The 19,284-nt window shown below is 50.5% G+C and overlaps 1 protein-coding gene and 1 non-coding gene across 2 annotated transcripts; both read left to right on the forward strand.

The window, feature by feature from the left end:
* The first annotated feature begins 14,911 nt into the window (after nt 1–14,911).
* Nucleotides 14,912–18,236, forward strand: RPL18A (ribosomal protein L18a). Its single transcript, XM_037506143.2, has 5 exons — nt 14,912–14,974; nt 16,162–16,341; nt 17,155–17,284; nt 17,835–17,944; nt 18,087–18,236. The coding sequence occupies exons 1-5, from the start codon at nt 14,957–14,959 to the stop codon at nt 18,177–18,179; spliced, it is 531 nt and encodes a 176-aa protein (XP_037362040.1). The 5' UTR covers nt 14,912–14,956; the 3' UTR covers nt 18,180–18,236.
* LOC119242428 (small nucleolar RNA SNORA68) lies at nt 17,580–17,712 on the forward strand. The gene has a single exon (XR_005124440.1). It is a non-coding gene; the product is annotated as a small nucleolar RNA SNORA68 (small nucleolar RNA).
* Nucleotides 18,237–19,284: the final 1,048 nt, after the last annotated feature.

Genomic DNA, 19,284 nt, shown 5'->3' on the forward strand with positions numbered 1-19,284 from the left:
CTCCTGTCTCGCCTACTGCTCTCCTCAGCCATGTATTTCAGTTCGTCTGCCTGTTCTGCTCCCCGCTCTGTCTCTGGTGAATCCTCTCACCCTCCCGAGCCTAAGAAAAGAAAAAAGAAAATAAGGAAATGGTCATAACTTTGCAGGATATGGATCCAGAAGTCACAAAAGGTCCAAATGGGCCTTAAACTCAGAAAAAGATGCTCAGTCTCATTCATGATAGAAGAAATATGTAGTTAAATTACAATGAACCCATATGATTTCAGTAGATGCAGGAAATAGTTGACAAAAATCAATACCCACTTAATTAAAAATTCTTAGCAAACTAGATATAAATAGGAACTTCCTCAAACTGACAAGGAACATATATTAACTTAAAATTCTAAAGGGTCTCCCTCATGGCACAAGGGGTTAAGACAAGCACTATGGGCCTCCCGGGTGGCGCAGCGGTTGAGCGCTGGGTTGCAAAGCTGCCCAGGGCCTCTGCGGCGCCGGTTCGATCCCCGGCTGCTCCCCAGCCACTGGAGGAGGATCCCACATGGCGCGCGGACCTCTCCTGCCGCCCGCTGCTCCCCTCAGCAGTGTATTTCGGTCCTTCTGCCTGCTCTGCTCCCCGCTCTGACTCTGGTGAATTCTCTCGCCCTCCTGCGCTTCTGACTGTACCCAGTGCATGTATAAAACAAAACAAGCAAATAAATAAATAAATAAATAAAACATGCCTCTATTTAAAAATAATAATAATAATAATAAATACTCTACTGCAGGCACACACAAAAGGTTAATAAAAGGTTTATTTACAAGGGAAGGGCAAATGAGGAAACGTACAACTCAGGGAGAAAAGTGGGAGACAATGCTTTAAATGTGTCCTACCCTATCCGCCCAATCAGGAATCCCAAATGGCACTCTGAGAGCTGGCCACGAGCCAGGAGCCGTAAAGCCAGGAGGCGAGCGACAGAGCAAGAGACCCCAAGGCCCACGTGTTTGGCTTTTATACCCAACCTGGCTGCTTAACTCCACCCTCAGGTCCCAGCCGCCTTCCCTTTGGTGGTGTCTTTCCCAATGTCTTGATGACTTTGGTCTGGAGTGGGGGTGGGGTCCACAAAGCCTGTATGGGATTAGCTCAGAACATACTTTCCCCCTAACAAAAACACTGCTGAGGGGAGCAGCAGCAGAGTCAGGAGAGGTCTGCATGCGCCATGTGGGTAGCTCCCTGGCCAGGGATCAAACTCGTGCTGCAGAGGCTGCCACAGCTTCATAATGCTGTGCTTAACCCCTTGCACCACCAGGGAGGTCCTAAACCTGCTCTTTAAATATAACTAACATCTCTGTTTCATGGAGAAACTTGTCTGGGAAACTCACCACGAGCTGCTGAAAGGGGAGCTCTGGTGAAAGCTTTCCCAGAATGAACCCAAGGACCCTGCACTCCAAACTCAAAAAAAAAAAAAAAAAAAACTGATATCACAGGCCTCTATTCTTTCCTTTCTCCCTTTTCCCATACTCCGCTTCCCTCTTTTCACTTATGAGGACCAAGGAACCCTCCAAGCATACTAAGGCCTGACAGCAGCTGGTAAGCAACAGGGGGACCTCCTCCCAAGAGGGAGTAAGGACCAGCAGACTCAATGCCACAGGAGCAGAGAAAGGACTTGTCCTAGTCCTACATTGGACCTCCTGGCAAACCTCAAATCTACTACTCCTTACTCTGCCTTTCTAGATCTGCCTTTTCCGGCCATCAGACAAAGGACCATTCTGCCATCTCACCTGGCCGACCACATCCACCACAGGCCAGCAATTAAAGTAAAATCCCCTCCCCCCGCTCCCTCCCCCTCTTCTCTCTTAGTCCCTTCCAGTCCTTTCTCCCTTCTCCCCCACCTTTTGGCTTCACCTCCCATGAAGGCACTCAAGGGACTTGGTTTCAGGTCACAGTGACCCCCTCCTATAGTGACGTCCGCTTCACTTGGGAGGATTTCCTTCCGTAACCAGAATTGCAGGGACACCTGTTGGATTCTGCTCTCCCCTCCGGCCACTAAGGCCCCCTTCTCCCTTCTGGCCACAAAGACCTCCTTAGTTAAGGTCCCCTTCAGGCTCCCCCTCAGTCTCTAAGACTCCCTTAGGTCTCCTTTTAGGTAGCTCTACCTGCTTCCACTCCCCATATGGGCAACACCCCATCTACCACCACATCCACCTCCCCACCATGCCTCCTCTACCTCTAAAATGGGATTAAAGCCAGTTTTAAAGTCCAAATGGCTTATTCATCTCTCCACCCAAATCTGGCCCATTTACAAACTTGACAACAACCAATTCAGTACTTTTGACCCTGGCATTTTAAAAGATTTCGATAACTTCCTCCATCGAAATAGCAAATGGTCTGAGGTTCCCCATGAGCAAGTTTTCTTTGTTCTTTTCTCTCTCTCTCTCCCTTCTCTCCACAAAGACCTGCTCACTTCATCAGATCCTTCCTGCAGACACCTCCGGGTAGCCACCCACCACTCCCATATGTCAAAGTCACACTTCAAAACTCCTCCACCCTGGTTATAGTTCAACAATACCCTCTCAAACACTCAGGGGATTTACACCCTTTTTTTTTTTTTAAGATGTATTTTATTTATACAAGAACCGGGGTACAGGTCAGATGCGCGGGTGAGAGAACTCACCAGAGACAGAGCAGGGAACAGAACAGGCAGACTGACGAAATACACTGCTGAGGGGAGCAGCAGGCAAGACAGGAGAGGTCTGCTCGCCATGTGGGTTGCTCCCAAGCCGGCGGGGATCGAACCGGCACATGCAGAGGCTGCGGACAGCTTCGCAGCGCTGTGCTCAACCGCCTGCGCCACCAGGGAGGCCCCTGGACTTAACACTCTTACTCCTCTGCCTTCGCAAGACACACCTCCTTGTTCAACGCATTCCTCCCACCAACCACAAAAAGAAACCTCTTCAATTCTTTTCGCATCTGGATCCCTAACTTCTCTCATAGCTAAACCTCTCTACGAGGCTACCCCCAGGTGAATTCACAAACCCCTGGCCCCCTGAAGGCCCTCATCCACCCACTCACCTGCTCAAAAAGGCTCTCATTTCTGTCCCTTCCCAACCCCCACCAAGCCTTCTACCCTTTTATCCACTCAGCCCAGGCCCTCGGCCTCCTTTGTCAAAAGGGAGGTGACACATACCTTCCAGGGGCCTATTTATCAAAACAGTCGGACCCTGTCACCAATCCCTTCAGGTCCTATCCTCACACTCTCTCGCACCCCAAATAACAGCCTAAGAGTCTCCAACTTTTGTACTTCCTGCTTGCTTTAAAATGCAAATGTACCCTGAGGAGGCAATGAATATCTAATTGCTCAGGCTCTGGAGAAAGATCTATGCTGGGCCTGCCCGCTTAAAGATCTTCCCTCCTCTCTGTGAGCTGTGTGGTTCCCCAATAGAACTCTGCCATTAAGAGTCTACAATCTAAAAATTAAAAACTAGAATGTAATAACTCTGAATGCAAGTAAAGTACGGTGTGTATTTAATAAGGAAAAATGTATTTGGAATGGATATTTTGAAGGTCTTGGAATGAATTTAAAGATAGAGGGCTCCCTGGTGGCGCAAGGGGTTAAGATGCAACCTTTGAAGCTATCCGCAGCCACTGCAGCATGAGTTCAATCCCCGGCCAGGGAGCTACCCACATGGTGCAGCAGACTTCTCCTGTCTCTCCTGCTGCTCCCCTCAGCAGTGTATTTCACTCAGTCTGCCTGTTCTGCTCCCCACTCTGTCTCTGGTGAATCCTCTCACCCCCCCACACCTCCGGCCTGTACCCCAGCTCTTGTATGCATAAATAAATAAACTTAAAAAAAAAAAAAAGGCCTCCCTGGAGGTGCAAGGGGTTAAGCACCGCACTCTGAAGCAATCTGCAGCCTCTGCAGGACAAGTTCAATCCCTAGCTGGCCAGGGAGAAACCACATGGCACAGCAGATCTCTCCTGTCTTGCCCGCTGCACCCCTCAGCAGTGTATTTCAGTCAGTCTGCCTGTTCTGTTCCCCACTCTGTCTCTGGTGGATCCTCTCACCCCCCACACCTCTGGCCTGTACCCCAGCTCTTGTATGCATAAATAAATAACTTTAAAAAGAAAAAAGACGGTCACTGGGGAGGTGACCTGGGGAAAGAGAGTTATGCTGTTTATCTTCTTGTGCCTGTTGAATTTTGTATTTGTTAAGTGTTTGAAAGGCAAGTGTTTCATCAAAAAAGTGATACCAGAATTGTCAGGCCTAGTCTCCCAGCCAGGAACAGATCCCGGGCTGCAGGGGCAGTGCTGAGCCCCAGCCACTAGACCCCCACGGGTTGGTGTCTCACGAAGCCGCAGCAGGAACTTCGCAGACTCTCAAGGCAAGCAAGCGAGAAGAGGCAGGTTTGTTTAGAGAAAGAAAAAGTTTATTGAGGAGAAAAAGAACAGAAATAAAGTGGGACTCCCAGGCCAGGAAACCAGGCCTGGGAGGCGCAAGGAAGCCAAAGTGGAGTTGTGTCTCAGGGAATATACACCTTCTTTCCCTCATTATTCTAAAGCTCCACCAGTCTCTTTGTGATTGGTCAGTTCTCGGCTGTCTCACTTAATTTGCTACTGAGTGGGGGATCTTCACATTCCTTATCTAACAACTTTCTCTTTCCCCATTTGTTGCATCTTTATCTTTATGGCCCAGTCCTCTGGAGGGGCATCCCTGCATTGAAGTTAAACAGCTGCCCTTCTAAGTTGTCCATAAATTAAACCACTCTCCATTTCCCCAATCTCTACCTCCCTTTATCACTTGAAGGAAACCAAGGCCAGCGTTAACAATGTTGTCCTTGGTCCTGGGATGTTTGTATTTCCAGGTGGAATTAGTTACACTCCTCTTGCTGCCCTTATCTCTGAAGCCTTTCTCAATTCTCCGAGGTCTCCTCCTGCACTGTCCCTAAAACTGCCTAATTCCTACCTTGCCCTGTGTCTCAAAAGGAAATATATTTAACCACATAGGGTGGGCGCTACTGTTATAGGACAGGGAGAGGGGCAGTCCAAACCCTGCAAACCTGCCTGTTCTAAATGGGTTCTGCCATCCGCCGCATCAACACAAAACATAGGAGACTTTAATGGGAAGGAACTTTAATACAACTAGGAAACAATAAAGGTAAGGCAAAGAGTCTAGTTTCTAAATGAAGCACCCAAAGTTACCCGTCCCCTCGTGGGTAAAAGTCCATCCATATGGGATCGGCCCAGAGCAAGGCCCCAAAGCCTGCCACAAGTCTAAAGCATCTTCCAGTGGGGACCCACAGAAAAGGGTCACAAACAACCAGACAAGCCCGGAAGGAAAAGAGCAAAATCAACATCAAGATAAAAGCTGCCATTGTCACCTCCCCACGGGTCTCACCCACATCTGTGTCACCCAGTCCACGACCAAAAGACAAGCGCAGTTTCTTCACGTGTCTCTAGGCTCCATGCGCCTCCTCCAGGTCTCCTGGCTCCATCCTGCTTCCTTCCTCAGTCTCTTGTGCAGCTTCTCCTCTTCCTGCTCAGCTCCACCCTCCCTTGGGTGGGGCAGGGAACCTCCCCCTTTCCTGGGGACCACCCTGTTACAGGCTGAGAAAAGGAAGAGGGGGGCCTGTACCCTGGCTGGAATGGGGGAGAGAGCTTCATGGGACCCCTAGAGACGCCACCCTTATTTTCTTTTTACTCGAAGTACATAGCACACTGCCATGGTGCCTATTTCTCTTACTTATCTTTTTCAGTCTATTTTTGTCTATTTCTCCCACTAGAATGTCAACGCCTCCTGACCACGGTATTTCTTTGTCCTGGACACACAGTAGGTACTCAATGAAAGAAGGGATGGATGGATGTGATGTGGTTTTTGGAGTTGTTGGGTTCAGAGAGTGTGGTCCTTGGGTTCACTCTGGGAAAGGTTTCACCAGAGCTCCCCTTTCACCAACACCTGTGAGTTCCCAGGCGATTTTCTCCAGCACATAGAGACTCTAGTTATATCCAAAAGGGCAGTGAAAGGTTTGGCGCGGTAAAGAAAAGGAGAGCCAGGCTAAATTTCTCAAAGGAAGGGAAAATTTATTGTGCCCCGGGCGGACCTCACGGACCCCCAGGACCCAAGGTGGGGGTCCGTGAAGCCGCGCATGTTGTCAGGGGGATGCGGGCTTTTGTAAGGTGAGGAGAGGTCAGGTGGGAGATTGGGTTCGTAAGGCGGGAAAAGGTTTGTAGGGCAGGGGGAGTTTCTTTGTCTGGGAAAAGATTTGTAGGGCGAGGGAGGTTCATTGTCTGAATCCTCTAGGCAGGCTTCCGCATTCCTGTTCCCAGGTGGGCTGCCTGGTGGGTTTTTGCATTCCGGCCTCCTGCATGGACCTTTTGTAACAGGGAACCTTAAGTTGAACCATTTTAACATTTTTTCCCTGTGATTTTGATATATTTACTATCTTGTTTTAGCCAATGCTCCAAATTTTTTCTTTTGGCTTGGATAATGGACTATTTTTAAGTAATGAAACTCATACTGGACATTCATGGACAGTGCTGCTGACTAATTGTTGCTTCTCTTACACACATTGGAACCCTGAAAAAAGACTGTCTCCTAAGATTGCACCATGAGATCTGTGCCACCATAGATATGGTGGAATAAAAATTAAAAGGGGGGATTGTAACAGGGTGGTCTCCAGGAAAGGGGGGGGGCTCCCTGCCCCACCCAAGGGAGGGTGGAGCTGAGCAGGAAGAGGAGAAGCTGCACAAGAGACTGAGGAAGGAAGCAGGATGGAGCCAGGAGACCTGGAGGAGGCGCATGGAGCCTAGAGACACGTGAAGAAACTGCTCTTGTCTTTTGGTCGTGGACTGGGTGACACAGATGTGGGTGAGACCCGTGGGGAGGTGACAATGGCAGCTTTTATCTTGATGTTGATTTTGCTCTTTTCCTTCTGGGCTTGTCTGGTTGTTTCTGACTCTTTTCTGTGGGTCCCCACTGGAAGATACTTTAGACTTGTGGCAGGCTTTGGGGCCTTGCTCTGGGCCAATCCCATATGGATGGAGTTTTACCCACGAGGGGACGGGTAACTTTGGGTGCTTCATTTAGAAACTGGACTCTTTGCCTTACCTGTATTGTTTCCTAGTTGTATTAAAGTTCCTTCCCATTAAAGTCTCATATGTTTTGTGTTGATGCGGCGGATGGCAGAACCCATTTAGAATGGGCAGGTTTGTGGGGCTTGGGCTGCCCCTCTCCCTGTCCTATAACACTTTCAGGCAGGTTTATTATAAAAGGGGGAGAAAAATAAAGGACACTTGCATGGACACAAATGGACAGAAAGGACTGCCCCAAAAGGGACAGTTTCTTTCTTTTTTTTTTTTAGATTTATTTATTTATGCATACAAGAACTGGGGTACAGGCCAGAGGTGCGGGGCAGGGGTAGTGAGAGGATTCAGGAGAGACAGAGCGGGGAGCAGAACAGGCAGACTGACTGAAATACCCTGCTGAGGGGAGCAGCAGGCGAGACAGGAGAGGTCTGTTGTGCCTTGGGGGTTGCTCCCTGGCCTGCCTAGGCTCAAACTCATGTTGCAGAGAGTGCTTATAGTTTCACAGTGCTGTGCTTAACTACTTGCTCCACCAGGAAGCCCCCCCACCCTCAAAAGGGACAGGTTTACTGAGAGAGGCCTGCATGGTCGCAGGCAGGCGGCCTTGAGGAAAGCCGCCTCTGCTGAGGGAGGTCAGTGAAGACAAGGCCCGGCATGGTGTTAAGTCAGGGCAGGCAGGAGGTTGCTGCAGCCCAATACCAGTGCAGAGATTGCACTGATACAGTCTTTTCTTTGGGAGGGGCTCACTCCTTCCTGGAGTTGTTTATTTGTTATTGACTTTGAATAAACTATGTAGAATTTGAAAGGGGCCAGATTTCTACAATGGCCCTCAATCTCCATGTCTTTGCCTTCAGGTCTGTGCTCCTGACATTCCCTATAGCATTCTGATACTTGCTTGGGTCCTGTGCCTTGTGATCTAGGCCTCAGAGCCTAAGAATCTTAGTTGTTATAGCTGGGTTAATGGCTGTTAATCTCTTGTTCCCCCACCTCCAGCTCTTGGCAGTATGTGAGCCAGATTTCAAACTGGCTCAGATTCCTCAAGGGAAATAGGGTGACTGGGGATGCCTTGTGGGTCAAGGAATAGTACCAAGAGTGGGAGTGCAAACATCCAAAAAAAAAAGCTTTTCAATACACATTAGGTAGAATGCCCCCCCAAACTCTAAGTGGCCCTCCCTACCTCCCCCTGAAGGGGTTACCCTTGACCCAGGCCTTGGAAGTAATAAGTGCCAGGCTCCAAGGTTGGGGTAGGGCCCCACCCTTCCCATTTCCTCTCCTTCCTTCCTCCCTTCTCCTCCCCTGTGCTTCCTACTGTTATAGGACAGGGAAAGGGGCAGCCCAAACCCCGCAAACCTGCCTATTCTAAATGGGTTCTGCCATCCGCCGCATCAACACAAAACATAGGAGACTTTAATGGGAAGGAACTTTAATAAAACTAGGAAACAATACAGGTAAGGCAAAGAGTCTATTTTCTAAATGAAGCACCCAAAGTTACCCGTCCCCTCGTGGGTAAAACTCCATCCAAATGGGATTGGCCCAGAACAAGGCCCCAAAGCCTGCCACAAGTCTAAAGCATCTTCCAGTGGGGACCCACAGAAAAGAGTCAAAAACAACCAAACAAGCCCGAAAGGAAAAGAGCAAAATCAACATCAAGATAAAAGTTGCCATGATCACCTCCCCACGGGTCTCACCCACATCTGTGTCACCCAGTCCACGACCAAAAGACAAGCACAGTTTCTTTACATGTCTCTAGGCTCCATGTGCCTCCTCCAGGTCTCCTTCTGGCTCCATCATGCTCCTTCCTCCTTCTCTTCTGCTGCTTCTCCTCTTCCTGCTCAGCTCCACCCTCTCTTGGGTGGGGCAGGGAACCTCCCCCTTTCCTGGGGACCACCATTACACTACTTCTCCTCCTCTGACTTCTTTACTGTCCAGTATTTGATTTGTGTTTCAAGCCCCACACTGTGGCTATCAGGAACTCTTTCCACCCACCTGTTCCCTCCCCACAGTTTAGAGAAACTGAGGTCCAGAACAGTGAATTCAATCAGGAGGGGTCTTGCCCTTGCCGCTACAGATCCAAAAGTTAAATAGCATTTAAATCTCCCAACAGGCCTCCCCACCCCACCCCACCCCCGCCCCCGGTGGCACAGGGGTTAAGTTTCAGCACTATGAAGCTATCAGTGGCCACTATGGCACTGGGCCACTATGGCATTGCATGGCACCAGTTTGATCCCAGGCCAGGGAGATACCCACATGGCGCAGCAAACCTCTCCTGTCTCACCTGCTGCTCCCCTCAGCAGGGTATTTCAGTAGAGCTGTTATAGAGCAACCCCGATATTAAACGGGTTCCTGGCTGTGGGTCCTCACCCGCGCGCTTTAAAGGGACTTATGAATACTCTACTACACACACACGCAAAAGGGTTAATAAAAGGTTTATTTACAAGAGAAAAAGAAATAAGGAAAATGTACAACTCAGGGAGAAAATAGGGAAATAAAGTCTTTCATGCGTCCTACCCGATCCGACGACCTGGAAACCCAAAGTCACTCTCAGAGCTGGCCGGACGGGCTGCGAGCTGGCGGAGAGCCAAAAATGGGGGATCCCCCAAAGCCCACGTGTCTGCCTTTTATATCCACCTGGCTGCTTAACCCCACCCTCAGGTCCCAGCCACCTTCCCTTTGGTGGTGATGGGATTTGGAGTTCCCAGTGTCTTTGGCTTTGACCTGGGGTGGGGGTGGAGTCCACAAAGCCTATATGGAATTTGCTTTGGGACATCCTTTTCCCCCTAACAGATCTGCCTGTTCTGCTCCCCACTCTGCCTCTGGTGAATCCTCTTACCCCATCCCACCCCACCCCCACACCTCTGACCTACACCCCATTTCTTGTATATATAAATAAACAAGATAAATCTTTAAATAAATAAATCTCCCAACAATCAACTTTTTTAAAAAGATTTACTGATTTATGCATACAACAGCTGGAATGCAGGCCAGAGATGCAAGGAGTGAGAGGATTCACCAGAGACTGTGTGGGGAACAGAACAGACAGATCTACTGAAATACACTGCTGAGGGAAGTAGCACGAGTCAGGAGAAGTCTGTCAGGAGAGGTCAGCTGTGCCAGGTGGGTAGCTCCCTGGCCGGGGGTTGAACTCGTGCTGCAGTGGTTCCAGATAGCTTCATAGTACTGTGCTTTAACCCCTTGCACCACCAGGGAGGCCCCCTCCCAACAGTCAACTTCATCTTACCCACAGGGGAACTGTAGCCCTGAGCTGCGCGATGCACCAGGGCAGTATGAGGGTGTCTGTACCTTATAAGCAACCGCGTTCTTGGCTTTGGCTCTGCTGCCACCTGGTGGACTCTCTCTGCAACGCCAATTAGAGGGTGGTGCCTTTCTTGGCTTCCCGCCAAGGCTGGGGGCCACTGGGTCCCCAGAGCACCCTCACTCCATCTTGCTCCTGGCAATATCCTGAAATTTTACAGCCTAATTGTCCACAGAAAGGCATTGACTACTAATCTCCTGCTATGCTGGGCTTACCAACTCTTTTTTTTTTTAAGATTTATTTATTTCTGCATACAAGAACTGGGGTACAGGCCAGAGGTGTGGGGGTGGTGGTGAGAGGATTCACCAGAGACAGAGCGGGCAGCAGAACAGGCAGCCGGACTGAAAGCACTGCTGAGGGGAGCAGCAGGCGGCGAAACAGGAGAGGTCTGCTGGGCCACGTGGGTTTCTCCCTGGCTGGACGGGGATCAAACTCATGCTGCAGAGGTTGCTGATAGCTTCATTGTGCTGTGCTTAACCCCTTGCATCACCGACTTTTTTTAAAAAAAGATTTATTTATACATGCATACAACACCTGGGATATAGGCCAAAGGTGAATGAGGGCAGAGTGAGAAGATTCACCAGAGACAGGATGGGGAGCAGAACAGGCAGATCTACTGAAATACACTGCTGAGGGTGTAACAGGGTGGTCCCCAGGAAAGGGGGAGGTTCCCTGCCCCACCCAAGGGAGGGTGGAGCTGAGCAGGAAGAGGAGAAGCTGCACAAGAGACTGAGGAAGGAAGCAGGATGGAGCCAGGAGACCTGGAGGAGGCGCATGGAGCCTAGAGACACGTGAAGAAACTGCGCTTGTCTTTTGGTCGTGGACTGGGTGATACAGATGTGGGTGAGACCGGTGGGGAGGTGACAATGGCAGCTTTTATCTTGATGTTGATTTTGCTCTTTTCCTTCCGGGCTTGTCTGGTTGTTTGTGACCCTTTTCTGTGGGTCCCCACTGGAAGATGCTTTAGACTTGTGGCAGGCTTTGGGGCCTTGCTCTGGGCCGATCCCATATGGATGGACTTTTACCCACGAGGGGACGGGTAACTTTGGGTGCTTCATTTAGAAACTAGACTCTTTGCCTTACCTGTATTGTTTCCTAGTTGTATTAAAGTTCCTTCCCATAAAAGTCTCCTATGTTTTGTGTTGATGCGGCGGATGGCAGAACCCATTTAGAATAGGCAGGGTTGCGGGGTTTTGGGCTGCCCCTCTCCCTGTCCTATAACAAAGGGAGCAGCAGGAGAGACAGCAGATGTCTGCTGCGTCATGTGGGTCAGCTCCCTGGCCGGCCAGGGATCGAACTCGTGCTGCAGTGGCTGGAGACAGCTTGATATTGCTGAGACTTACCCCATTGCACCACCTGGGAGGCCCTCGTTGTAGTTTTCTTTTCTTTTTTTTAAGATTTGTTTATTTATTTATTTATTTATTATTTATACAAGAGCTGGGGTATAGGTCAGAGTTGTTGGAGGATGAGAGGATTCACCACAGACAGAGTGGGCAGCAGAACAGGCAGACGGACTGAAAGCCCTGCTGAGGGGAGCAGCAAGCGAGACAGGAGAGGTCTACCTTGCCATGTGGGAGCCTCCCTGGCCTTTCTGGAATGGAACCGGCGCTTCGGAGGCTGTGGACAGCTTCACAGCGCTGCACTCAACCTGCTGCGCCACCAGGAGGCCCCATTGTAATTTTCTTAATAACATTCTTTAGATTGCTTTACTGTAAGAATACAATATACAATACATATAACACAGAATATTCATCAACTGATTATGTTATTTGTAAAACTTTCACTGACTAGCAGGCTATTAGTCGTGAAGTTTTCTGGAAGTCAAAAGTCATACTCAGGTTTTTGATTGTGCAGGGTTTGTTGCCTCTAGTCCCTGCATTATTCAAGGGTCAACCTGTGATTATAAAAGACAGCATAAAGGCATACTGTATTTCTCCTTCCTTCGTCTCAACTGATTTGGAAAGCAGTTGTGTAAAAATATATATCAGTTGTACTCTTGAGTCTGTAAAACATGGAAATACAATATATTTGAATATAACAGCACAAAGGGCAGGGGAGGGAGCAGAGCTATATTGGAGTAAAGAAATGGTTCCAGGTGGTAACTCTCTCTAATCCACAAAAACAAGTAACAAAACCAGAAAGACAAAAGGAGAAATTAATGTAACAAGCTCTATAAAATACATTTTTCCTCTCATGTATTTTCTCAGATTCGTTGACACACAACTGAATGGAATAATAATTGTAACAGGGTCTCTTGGTGGTGCAAAGGGTTAAAGACAACGCTATCAAGCTATAGCCAGCCGCTGCAGCAAGAGTCCACTGCAGCAAGAGTTTGATTTCTGATTCCCTGGCCCCCAGGAAGCAGCCCACAAGGCGCAGCAGTCAGCTCCTGTCTCCCCTGCTGCTCCCCTCAGCAGTGTATTTCAGTAGATCTGCCTGTTCTGTTCCCCACTCTGTTTCTGGTGAATCTTCTCACCCCCTAACCACCGCACCTCTGGCCTGTATCCCAGTTCTTGTATGCATAAATTAATCAATCTTTGGAAGAAAAAAAAAAGTTAAACAAAGAATTACCATGTGACCCAACAATTCTACTCCTAGTCTCATACCCAAGAGAAATGTAAGGATATGCTAGCAGATTTGTATGCAAATATTGTTTACATCATTATTCACTATAGCCAAGAAATGGAAACAAAGGAAACCTCCATAAACAAATGAATAAACAAAACATATCCTTAGAGTAAAATGTTGTTTAGTAGTAAAAAAGAAATGAAGTAGTTGTCCAGGATATATCACATGCTGTGAAAGAAGTTGATCACTGAAGATCTCATTTTGTATGATTCAAATTTTTTTTTTTAAGATTTATTTTTATTTATTTATACAAGCACTGGGTACAGTCAGAAGTGCAGGAGGGTGAAAGAACTCACCAGAGCCAGAGCGGGGAGCAGAGCAGGCAGAAGGACCGAAGTACACTGCTGAGGGGAGCAGGGGTCAGCAGGAGAGGTCTGCGCGCCATGTGGGACCCTCCTCCAGTTGCGGGGGAGCAGCCGGGGAGGGAACCGGCGCTGCAGAGGCTCCGGGCAGCTTCGCAACCCAGCGCTCAACCGCTGCGCCACCGGGGAAGCCCTTGTATGATTCCACTTTTGAGAATTTTGTCTTGAAGAGGCAACTCCATAGAAGCAGAAAGTATATTTCTTCGTTGACGAGGGCTGGGGGACGGGGAGTGAGTGGGAAGTGACTGTTAATGGTAAGGGACTTCTGTTGGGGATGATGGAACTAAAATTAGCACCAAAAGTTATTTATTTATTTATTTTTAAAGATTTATTTATTTATGCATACAATAACTGGGGTACAGGCCAGAGGTGGTGGTGGTGGGGAGAGGATTCACCAGCGACAGAGTGGGGAACAGAACAGGCAGACTGACTGAAATACACTGCTGAGGGGAGCAGCGGGCGAGACAGGAGAGGTCTACTGCACCATGTGGGCAGCTCCCTGGCCGCCAGGGATCAAACTGCTGCAGTGGCTGCAGATAGCATCATAGGATGCGTCTTAACCCCTTGCGCCACCAGGGAGGCCCAGCACCAAAAATTTATGATGATGGTTGCACAGTTGTGTTTACACTAGATGTACACGAATGTGTGCTTGTGAGTTGCATTGACTTGTACAATTTAAATGGGTGAATTGTATGGTTGTGAATTACAGCTTAGTGAAGTTGTTACTTACCTGTTAATATAAAAAAGTAAAATGCCAGTAGAATTCAGAGCTCCCCCACCCCGTGTAAATAACCCCTCCAATATATTCTCTTTTCATATTTGTTTTCTTCCAGTCTGACATCGTAACTTATTTATGGTTCTTTCCCTTTCCACCTTCAGTCTCCCCTCCAGAAGAGCTTCTTTTTGCCTGGAAAAACTTGCTAAGCCCATAGTCCCTCAAAGGTGGGGGCTGCAACCTGATCAATTCTAGCTCCCCTAGGGCCTTTAAGGTAGGCAGGTGGAGGGGATTGAAAATCTGTAACCACGAAACACAAATCAGAACCGAATAAGGATAATAACTAGCATTCCAGCGTTTTGTCAACGTTAGCGATTGTTAATTGCTGATTGCTCTGTGTATCATGTTTTACATGGGTTACTGAAATGGGGGGATTCTCTTAGTCCCATTCTACAGATGAGAAGTCTCAGGTCTGTGGTTCGAGACCACTGTGTAACACATCTGCCGGCAGAAAGATCCTGGAGTGGAGAGAACCCATCACAAAACATACCGAGTACTCCAGGTACAGTTCTGTGCAAATGCATTCCAGAGTGACGCTCCGCCGGCCACTGAGGCCCCCCGGGAGTGCCTACAATTCCCGGCGTGCCCTGCGCGCCGACGGTTCTTACTACCGCAGTGGAACGGAAGGTTCTGGCCGCGTTGCCTCTTGGGAGTTGTGGTCTGGCTGAGAAAGGAAACCGAGCTTGTTGAGCGCGGATCAGAGGAACCAATGGGCGCGCGGCTTGGAGAAGGCGGGATTTCCTGCGGCCAAGTCCTGGTGAGCGGCTGCGCGAGGGCGGCCACTTCCTTTTGTGTGTGGCGGCGAGCGTGGCGAGGACGCCATGAAGGCCTCGGGAACAGTAAGGCGAGCGCGACTGGGCGGGGGTCTGGCGGGGCCCGGCGCGGACCGACGCGAGGGCCCCGGGGGGTGGCCTGGGCCGCAGAGAGGGTGAGGGATCCTGGCTGTGTCCCGCGCGGTTACCCGGCGCCGACCCGGGTGCAACCAACATGGCCGGCGCCGCGTGGGGAAGCCGGCGCGTGGCCGGGACGGCTCCAGATCAAGGGGCCCCGGGAAATGGGACAAGATGCGGGGCGTGGAGGCACACTTCACGGGCCGCCAAGCTTGTTTCCTCACTTGCAAAGTTGGCGTGAGGTGGAGTAGTGGTATTCGTTCTTCTCTGACGCAGCTTTGAGAAGTAGAATAGCCTAAGCCCGAATGACATTGGGGTGCGACCCATAACTCTGTGGCCAGTACTGGGCAAAGTCAGAGGGCGCAGTGGCTTAGAGATGGAAGAACAGGCCCTGGAGAGAAACAGTGCGAGTCATGTGTTGCTCCAGCCTCAGTTTCCACGTTGGCGAAGAGGCGGCCTGCATTGGCCCCTTACTGAATGGGTTGTCCGCGGGGCTGACGGTGTAGGTGACAAGAATTGTAGCTGGCAGATGTCCTCACCTTTGCATCTGCTACAGCAGGAAGCTTTCACTTGGGGATCCACACCCCTTGGACTGCAGTTGGGGAAACTGAGGCAGCTCGAAGTCGCAGGGCAGCAGTTCAGAGAGACACAAGACCTGGGAACAACTGTGGATTACAGTCTGCGTTCTGCCTGGAGTGGGCTGGGAGATCCCAAGCTGATAACTGTTTTTTGGTTCCAGAGTGAAAGAGGGTGGTGGCTAGGTTGTCTAGAGCTGCAGAGTCTGCCTGACTGTACTTTGTCAAAAGCTACAGGTCTAGACCTTGGCTTTGCCCACAAATAGAAGGGAATGGGAGCAACAGCGAAGTTAGCAGGCCTCCCACCCCCAGCTTTCCTGAGCCAGGAAAGGGCACAGAGGCATCTCAGTTAATCTTACCTGCTCTCCCTCCATTTTGTGGGAAAGGCTCTTGCAGTGTTGTGACCCATGGTCACTCTTGACTCCCCAAGCAGGTCCTGGGGTAGGACTCTGCTCTGTCTCCTCATTCTCATAACCAGGCTTAGAAAAGGGTGTGGCATGAGTCCACTGTTTTCCTCAGGCTCTATGTGCTGGCCCCACCTCACCCCTCTTTCCATTTCAGCTGCGAGAGTACAAGGTGGTGGGGCGCTGCCTGCCCACCCCCAAATGCCACACACCACCCCTCTACCGAATGCGGATCTTTGCACCTAATCACGTTGTCGCTAAGTCGCGCTTTTGGTACTTCGTGTCTCAGTTGAAGAAGATGAAGAAGTCTTCAGGAGAAATTGTCTACTGTGGGCAGGTATGGCATGTATGAGACAGGATGGGGTCTGGAGTGGATTCACATCCTGCAGTGAGGCACTCCTCATTCCTGTAGTCACTACATTTCAGGAGCACTGGTCTTGTTCATACAGTCCCTAGGGCTATTGGGGCCCCGAGTTGGGATGGGATGGTTGTCTCAGTGACTTTTTCCTATAAGACAGCATGAGGCCTGGGGAGAGCTGGGGCAGGGGGTGTGCTGGACACCCTTAGTGGAGGCTATCGCCTTCCTGGGTCTCACGTAAAATGGGGAGAGGCACTGTCTTCGGATCCATGTAGCTTGAGGCTTTACTGGGCAGTGGGTTTTGTGGTTTTTTTTCTTTTTTTTTTAAATATTTATGCAAGCACTGGGTACAGTCAGAAGCGTGGGAGGGTGAGAGAATTCACCAGATCGGGGAACAGAACAGACAGACTGACAAAATACACTGCTGAGGGGAGCAGCGGGCATGGCAGGAGAGGTCTGTGCGCCATGTGGGACCCTCGCCCGGCAGCAGGGGATCAAACAAGCCGGTGCTGCACAGGCTGCCGCGCAGCTTCGCAACCCAGCGCTTAGCTGCTGCGCCACCAGGGGAGGCCAATGGGTTTTGGAAAGAGTTGAATTTGGGAGGCATCTGCTGTTTTGCTTCTCTGGAAGAAGCAGCCTGGCCTGAAGTGCTCTGCTTCCTCCACAGCCAGCTATACTTCCAGGACTGGGAAACCCAAAAGAAAGGCCTGGGAATTGTCCTATCCCCTGGGGGCAGCTGGGCAGGGGTCGGTACTCACTGCTTTGGTTCAGCCAGTCCCCTCCTTTTCGCAGATGTTCGAGAAATCCCCTCTGCGAGTGAAGAACTTTGGCATCTGGCTTCGCTATGACTCCCGCAGTGGCACCCACAATATGTACCGAGAGTACCGAGACCTGACCACCGCGGGTGCGGTCACCCAGTGCTGTGAGTGCGGCCCATGCTGAGTCTCCTGTAGACAGACCTCACATACAGGGACTCAGGACAAGTGCAAGAGCTTGAGGGGAGGGGTATTGTCCCAGTAATGGTAATGCGGGGTGCAGGGGAGAGAGTTGCTTGGGCAGAAGGATTGGGCAGGATGCACTCAGCCCACCTATTGCTAAAAGCAAGGGGTTTAAAGGTGGGAAGGGATATCAAGTCATTCCCAGCTAGACTGTACCATCCCCCACCTCTGTCTTGTAGACTTTGCTCCCTGGGTGGGCCTCCTGCCAAAACCCAAATCCAAGCACCTAAACCCAAGAACCACCGTTTCTCATAGCAGTGGTTTAAATAGAGGTGCTGACAGCAATCGGATCTTGTCGCCTTTGGGGGGCTGTGTCTGTGCCCCTGAAAGTGAATTCGGAGGTTCTACACCCCTGGTGGTTTGTGCCAGGGACTGCAGTCACTCATCCTGCAGATGGGCCCCCTCTCCAGTGGGCACTTGGTGGGAAGTTGGGGAAACACAGAAACCCTGACCTCACTCACCTGCTCTCTGTAGACCGAGATATGGGTGCCCGGCACCGTGCCCGGGCCCACTCCATCCAGATCATGAAGGTGGAGGAGATAGCTGCAAGCAAATGCCGCCGGCCAGCAGTCAAGCAGTTCCACGTGAGTGCTCTAGGACACGCTGGGCTTGGGTGGGGGAAACCAGATCTGACGCAGGAGCCCAGTGGGGGTTGGCCACACCTCAGTGACCCCAGAGGATGAAATTAAAAGACCTCCACCTCTAACCCTCCTCTCCTTATCTCAGGACTCGAAGATCAAGTTCCCACTGCCCCACCGGGTTCTGCGTCGCCAGCACAAACCACGCTTCACCACCAAGAGGCCCAACACCTTCTTTTAGATGCAAGGCCCTCTCCATCTTGGCTCTGCACAAATAAAGTCCTGGGAAACCCGGGTGCTAACACACAGTTGTTTTCTTTGCACACCCTGCAGAACTCAAAAGGGTGTAGTCAAGCTGTGAGTTCTCTGCTTTGGGTTGGGGGGCCCTTCTCCTGAAGTGGGACACAGGCACCTGGTTGTCCAGGAGGAGAACCCCAGGAATGGTGAAGGCCCATCCCTAGCTTCTTTACTGCCATTCAACTCTGTTGTTGCTGCTGGTGAAATGTAGTAGACAGGACCCTGGGGAAATTGGGATGGTGGGGTGGTCATTCCATTTGGGACTGCCCATCTGGCCTAGTAGAGGTTCTCTGTCCTCAGCAGATAGAAGGAGGGTGTCTCAGAGGCCACCAACCTGCTCTGCTGAGGTGGTTTCCCCTTCCCCCACTGGCGGCCCCTGAATAACACTCCCTAATCCTGCCCACAGATGTCAGTCTTGCTGAGCAGGCTTCTGTCTCCAGGAAACATTTGAGGCCTGGGAATTCCAGGCATGAAGCTAATCCCACATTGGGAGTGACTGCCCTGCTTGATCCCTCAGGGCTCAGGAAGGTAGGGCACACAGAGGGCTTAGACCTTGGAGCCTCACCTTTTCCATGACTTGGGCCGCCCCGGCCCTGTGAGCTTTGGTGTCCTCTTCAGGTCAGAGCACCAACCACATTGACCGCAGGAGCTGGGGACACCAGTCATTCAGGACGGCAGGGGATGGAGGAGGGTATGCACAACTCTCCTTTCCCGATTTTGAAGGTCACGCAGGAATGATATACCCAACTGTTTTCTAGAAAAGCAGTTCACTTCAAATCCCACCTGTGCTTGCCATTCATAAGACCACCTGGGGATGGTCTGGGTCCTGGCTAGGTGCTGGGACCACAGCTGCCACTGGTGGGTTGGCCTCTCCAAGGTGGTAAGCCACATGACTTTCCATGACTTACTAAGTGTTCTGCCACCCACACACACACACACACCCCAACTGGGATATAAATTCCTGGACCTGGTGGTGGTGGGACAACCTTGATTTTGGCTTTAAATGCCACCTTATCTGTGTGCCAGTTATTCTCCCAGCAGCCTTGCCA

This window comes from Talpa occidentalis, unplaced genomic scaffold (genome assembly GCF_014898055.3).
Source record: "Talpa occidentalis isolate TD23 unplaced genomic scaffold, MPIMG_talOcc4v2.1 talOcc4.12, whole genome shotgun sequence".
NCBI classification, from domain to species: domain Eukaryota; kingdom Metazoa; phylum Chordata; class Mammalia; order Eulipotyphla; family Talpidae; genus Talpa; species Talpa occidentalis.

Coding starts and splice junctions, on each gene's coding strand:
- RPL18A (XM_037506143.2), top strand. Junction 16,342..17,154: donor AAATTGTCTACTGTGGGCAG/GTATGGCATGTA, acceptor TCCTTTTCGCAG/ATGTTCGAGAAATCCCCTCT. Junction 17,285..17,834: donor GGGTGCGGTCACCCAGTGCT/GTGAGTGCGGCC, acceptor TGCTCTCTGTAG/ACCGAGATATGGGTGCCCGG.